Genomic DNA, 5,713 nt, shown 5'->3' with positions numbered 1-5,713 from the left:
TTCATTTGGAAGGGATTAGCAGGGACTTCAGGGGTACAAAGGGGGGAAGCAACAAAAGAAGGGGAGGGGTTCGCGGAGAGCTCTTGAGAGCGCCACTTTCATTGAAGTACGGACGAAGGCACAGTCATCTATATGGCTGTAGGCTACGTGCCAAATCAAAATCAGATTCCCATTATTTTCCCTTCAACTTGCTCGAATTGCACTTTAATTTGCATATGAAAGCGATTCATTTTTTTTCCATTGTCCTGCCTAATATTTGGCACCTTTCATTTTTTGTTTGTTAAATGATTCACTTCTACGTTTTCCCTTTTAGATTGTCTGTCATGTGAAACGCGTTTGCTCTGGCAGCATCCATCTTCAACTTTCCCATTTTCCCGCTTCAATAATTGGATTCATATATGCAAATTTTTCACCTCTATTCAATCCCATCCAAGCCGATCATATTTATTTGTGTGCTGCAGCTGCCTCCTATAGAGAGGCTATGTTTGGAGTATATAGTAAGGTATTTTACAAAGCAATCGGAAATAAATTCAATCATTGGTTATATCACCGTGTACTGCACACGAAGACAAAGCGTAGGAAATTGTGAAAAAGCAGCTCTTATATGTTTTAAGCAAAAACACCTCTTATAAAGGTGAAGAAATAGTGACGATAGCATCTTCAACATAGTTCTCAAAGTTCTATTATCAACTTTTTTTACGAAAATGTATTTTTTTATCTTCTTATGTATGATCTATTTGAAATACTGCTTAAAAACATTTCTTAATCGGCACGCTGTGTGGCAATCATATATCGTATAAGACATTTTCGTCACAAAATTGATATCGAAACATTTTCAAATTAATGAAATTCTCGATTCTTACAGTTTTTTTTAAATCCTTAAAATGTGAATTGGCTTAATACGTTTTGTCCCGAGATAAAGTTTCGTCTGACAAGAGGAATTGTCAAAAAATGTGTATACTATGAGCTTGGTAAACGTTTGTCAACCAAATATATAGTATCCCACTTTTACCATACCATACAAAGATTAATTTTGCCAACGTCAATAATTAAAAAAAAAGGCTTAATTTTTGTCAGACTTTGAGATTACCTTTAGCCGCTTCTCTTTAACTATTTATAAGTTCGGGAGGCTAACAAAACTGTGACTGCCCTTCTAGATTTCTTAATCGGATGTTATTTAAGATCTTAGTTCAGTTAGTGAGTGAGCCAATTAACTTTAAACACATTATCGATTATCAATCAAACCTATTAAACAAGAGTAGAGTTCTCCCAATCATTCCAGCATTTCCCAGGTCACCCGTTGGGGATCTCACTTTAATCTTTTCTATGCCTGCAAACTTAATTTTTATTTCACATCAGTCAAAGAAAACAGAAAGCTCTTGTGACAGCTATATTACTTATCCTTCCTCCCGTTTCTGCCCGCTGGCCGTTAATTTATTTAACTACCGTCTTTCTAAGACCGCTCTTACCCCACATATCAAAGCTTCGTTTGCCATCAAATGGATTTCATTTTGAAATCCAATAACTGCCAAAAGGAAACATTTTCTAGCCAGGACAACCCTTTTAGTCACTATCTACTGGCACAGGCTGGTGTATATATCGTAAAATGAAACATTTTCGGAGTACATAATGTAGGAAGTTGTGTGTGTGTAAGTACCCGTATACAGACTCAGTGTATTTCGCACTTTACGCAATTTTTCCCCGCCAGCGCGAAAAGGGTTGAAAGTGCGTATGGACGTGGAAGGACAAACACCCCAACAACAAGCACAGGCTCTGCGGCGTTGCCAGATTGTCATCACAGGCATCTCTCCTTCATCGCTGTTAGCATCAGCGGTCTCGTCCTGAAACCCTTTCTCCGGCGGACTCTGTTTCGTCTTGGCGGCCATTATTATTTTACTTTCCAGCTCTTTTACTTGTTTCGGACCCGCCACTCCCCCGAGTCCTGGCTCCCCCGTCGTCTCCTTCGACGGTTTCGTAATTTTCTTAAAAATATTTTGGCAGTAAACTTTCTAGATTTAAGCCTTTCGCGGCGGCTTTTCTTCCTTCTCAACCCCCAGGTCCAGGCAAACCATTCCCGAGGTTTTGTGGTTTGCACGGCTTTACGTCGGCTTCCAGTGAACTCCTCCGCAGCCCCACCCACTTCGTCCCTCGCCCTTAACAACGACCAGGGAACTTGCGTTTTAATCTCATTTTATGAAATGAAAATTTTTCAATTTTTCGACAAGAGATAAACTTTTTCTACTTGAATGCGTAATTACTCGGCTTTCGAATGAAAATGCTGTGAATTTTCGTCGGGTTCCTCGCTGACTTTTGTTGGTCACCATTGCCGCTGGTGATGCGAGCCGCGTCTGCTGCGGTAAGCGCCGCTGTTGCCACTGTATCCGTTGGCGTTGATTTCCATAATGGCGGCCGATAGAAGCATAACTGTTAAGATTATTAAAATGGGCTGAAGTACAGGCAGACTTATGATGTGGTCAGCTGAGCCGCGTTGATGAAAGAGGTCATTGGGGATAGGGGAAAGAAAAGCATTGGCTATACAACGACTTTGAAAGCATGGTTAACAGCAAGCCTTCTTCCCTTGAAATAGCGATGGAATGAGAAAGTTACCGCCACTATGGATGAATAAGTTGTAAATGGTGCTATTTCACTTTTTGAACTAAGATAAGAACTTGTTCTTTTCCTTGCAATTACAATTTTATTAAACAAATAAAATTATTTAAAGCTAAAATTTTTTCTTAAGCTCAATAAAGATATTTTGTAAACTTCATCTGTCCGAAATCCATTAATTTCTGATATTTGTTACTATTAAGAATTATTTCAAGAGTGATCGAAACAGCTTGTTTATTGTACATCCATTACTACTATAGGGAGGAATTTGCTCCATACGTAATAAAGAAAGAAATACAAATACAAGGAAAAAGTGTAAAGGCGGTAAAAAGTTTTTCCTAACTTTGTTTTCGCTTAATGAGCAAGCATAGTTACATACACTCGTGTTTCATCAGGATCGCATTAAAAAAAGCGTTAAGGGTGCGTTGCCAAGACCCAAGAACAAATATTAATTTCTTGGCATAAGCGGCCCACAACCACATGGACATACTTCACAACATAAGAACGAAGTACATATGTATATTAAAAATGTTTCGGATTTTGGGGAGTTCGAAGGCCTCCAAATAGTCTAGCTTCAGGGGTTGATTTTAAATAATACTAAAAATACACTTTCGGAAAAGGGTCTCTCGACCTAAAGATGCAAATAAAAAGTAATTTTAGAAAGAACGTTAGATTTTGTTTATGTAGTTTTGCAACTATTATTGTAAACACAATCTCTGGGGCAGCAGTAATTTTAATAATATATGTAACAGATGGTGAACAGAGGTATCCAAAAGTTTCCCTCGAACTCGTTTTTGATTTTCTTTTTTTTGTCAAAAAGACCAAAAATTCGGAGGAAAACGTAAAAAAATTAGCATCGGGCAGTTGCTACTGCAAACACATGTCGTTTTGGGTGTTTCTTTCCAGCGCTTACCACCCCACCATAAATCCTACTGCTGAGCATCTCATGTTCTTACGCGCAGTCACACTTTGCAGTTGACATAAATTATTTAGACTCATTTAATGTGCCGCTGCTGAAGCATCGCTTTTTACGGTTTTCCATTTTTATTTTCGCTTTTCTTTGCCACCCTTCAAATGCTTTTGTTCCCTTTACGCGTTCATTTAGTTTGGGGTTTTTTTCTCGGTAAAAGAGAACTTTTTTTTGGAAAATTAAAATAATGTATCCCCTGTCGCCACCAGACGCGACTCTCCTACTCGGCCTTGGTCTGGATGTTGTGGATTCTACGCGTAGAGCACAGTCGGCGACATACTCGTAGGCGGAAGAGCTGGTTGTGTAACCTGTTGTCTGCACTCGGTTATGTCCAAGAATATGTGATTTGGATAATTAACATGTTGGCAACTCTTTTAAATCCGACCGCACTCGCAAATGTCCTCCAGGCCCGACTGATAAATCACTGTAAGCTAGCCAATGGTCAAGCAAAATAACCCTTGACCCTTCTCCCAATCTAAACCTAATTAGCGCTACTTGAATTGATAATGAGACTCATGTCATGTTTGCCCTGTCACCCAACCCCTAATAACACGCTCGTTAATTCGTGTTCACGCTGACCACACGGTAAGCAGCCGAGGGGTCGAGGAGTCAAACAGGAAGTGACCATGCCCGGCAAACCCAATGGGAAGCGGTCAGCTCGGTCAACTGGTTTATGGCTGACCCGCTGACTTCTGAAGTGTTTGTCCTGCTTTATAGTTTAATTCTATTTGGCTTTTCGCTTTGGGCAGTGCATAAATTACCATTAGCATTATCCGCCGAGGAAACTACACAAGGGGGTTTTATAGCGGTCATTGGGCAATTACCAACGTAATTGATGGGTTAATAGTGTGGCTCGACAAGGACACGATTTCTTGTGTAAGGGGGGAATTGAAAACCCGTTAAGGAAAATCAGGACAATAAAAGTCATACACCTTTTATTGCGACTTGATCTTGTTTTTCAAGTCGAATGGCCACGACAATAAGTATTTCTCCTTGTCCAGAATTGTTGTATGTAGCACGTTAACAAGACGGTCCGCAGCTGCTGCAGCATCCGCCCCCGCAGCAAGGTCCACACGGTCCACTGTAAAATCCGCATCGCGGCCCGAAACAACGGCCACTGAAGCAAGGACTACTGCAAGGGTAGTAGCAGGTTCCACAGCAAGGTCCGCAACACATGACGACGGTTTGGGAGTTCTAAAACAAATAGTTAAAAATAAATGAGAGGACACTACAGTCGAGTGGCTCGACTATCAGATACCCGTTTGTCAGGTGACCGACAAAAAAAAAAGAAACGACGTCGGCTTATTCATTTTAAAATATAGAAACCGTAGGTAATTATCTAAAAAACAAAGTGATTTAAGTTGAAAGAAAATCGACGATTGTGGCACATTGTTCAACAGACGGACGGACAGACAGAGATGACTAGATCGAATCGACTGGGTATCGGGTATTCAAAGCTTTAAAATATTTTTTTACCCTACTCTTACAACAAAGGTCCAAAAACTTGAACAATAAACAATAAATTTAGATGTTGTCGTATTGAAGGCCGGTGTGAGACTAAATATTTTTTGCCAGTAGAACGCGTACACAAAGTTGACAGCGGCAGAAACATGATCCAGGCTGATGTGATGAAAAATGTATTTCAAAATGTTCATTCCTCAATGTTTACTAAGTGAAAGGGTTTTAATTATTTAAGTAAGAAAAGATGCAGTTGTAATTGGCTTTAGCAGTACGCAACTTTTATTTTGGGTACCCATTTGTAAAGCAGCTTCCGTTTGCCATCAGAAACCCATTTATCCCGAAAGTATAAGCCACCGCAACACACACATCTTGCAACCTTTACCATGTTATATGACCAGAAATGAGTTAGTTTTCATTTATTACCAGACGTGACTAAACCTTAATCACCATTCACCTTGCATACTGTTATACTTATGCTAATTGACGACATTACGAATATTAACAAAAACCAAGGCACACTCTCGGATAATTAACAACGTCAAATAGGGGCTCGTTCTAACTTCGTTTCGTCCATTAGCCTGAACTCATGTGGTAAATGTGAATGACCACCACTTGACCATTTAGCAAACCCGTACATGGCACGCGTCCTGCTGGCGCAAATATAATGCCAAGTCT

At 40.0% G+C, this 5,713-nt stretch overlaps 1 protein-coding gene across 3 annotated transcripts; it reads right to left on the bottom strand.

Annotated features, from left to right (window-relative positions):
• Positions 1 to 4,495: 4,495 nt before the first annotated feature.
• LOC108022388 (male-specific sperm protein Mst84Dc) lies at positions 4,496 to 5,209 on the bottom strand. 3 transcript variants are annotated; one of them, XM_017091270.3, is made up of 2 exons: positions 5,054 to 5,209; positions 4,496 to 4,771 (listed from the first exon to the last, which is right to left on the bottom strand). In XM_017091270.3, the coding sequence occupies exon 2, from the start codon at positions 4,751 to 4,753 to the stop codon at positions 4,598 to 4,600; it is 156 nt and encodes a 51-aa protein (XP_016946759.1). In that variant the 5' UTR covers positions 4,754 to 4,771; positions 5,054 to 5,209; the 3' UTR covers positions 4,496 to 4,597. The 3 variants fall into 3 exon arrangements, with proteins under 3 accessions (XP_016946759.1, XP_016946760.1, XP_016946761.1); XM_017091271.3 differs by having other exon boundaries at positions 5,059 to 5,209; XM_017091272.3 differs by having other exon boundaries at positions 5,065 to 5,208.
• Positions 5,210 to 5,713: the final 504 nt, after the last annotated feature.

The sequence above is a fragment of the Drosophila biarmipes genome, chromosome 2R (genome assembly GCF_025231255.1).
Source record: "Drosophila biarmipes strain raj3 chromosome 2R, RU_DBia_V1.1, whole genome shotgun sequence".
Taxonomy (NCBI): Eukaryota; Metazoa; Arthropoda; class Insecta; order Diptera; family Drosophilidae; genus Drosophila; species Drosophila biarmipes.
This window is presented reverse-complemented; position numbering and strand designations above follow the sequence as displayed.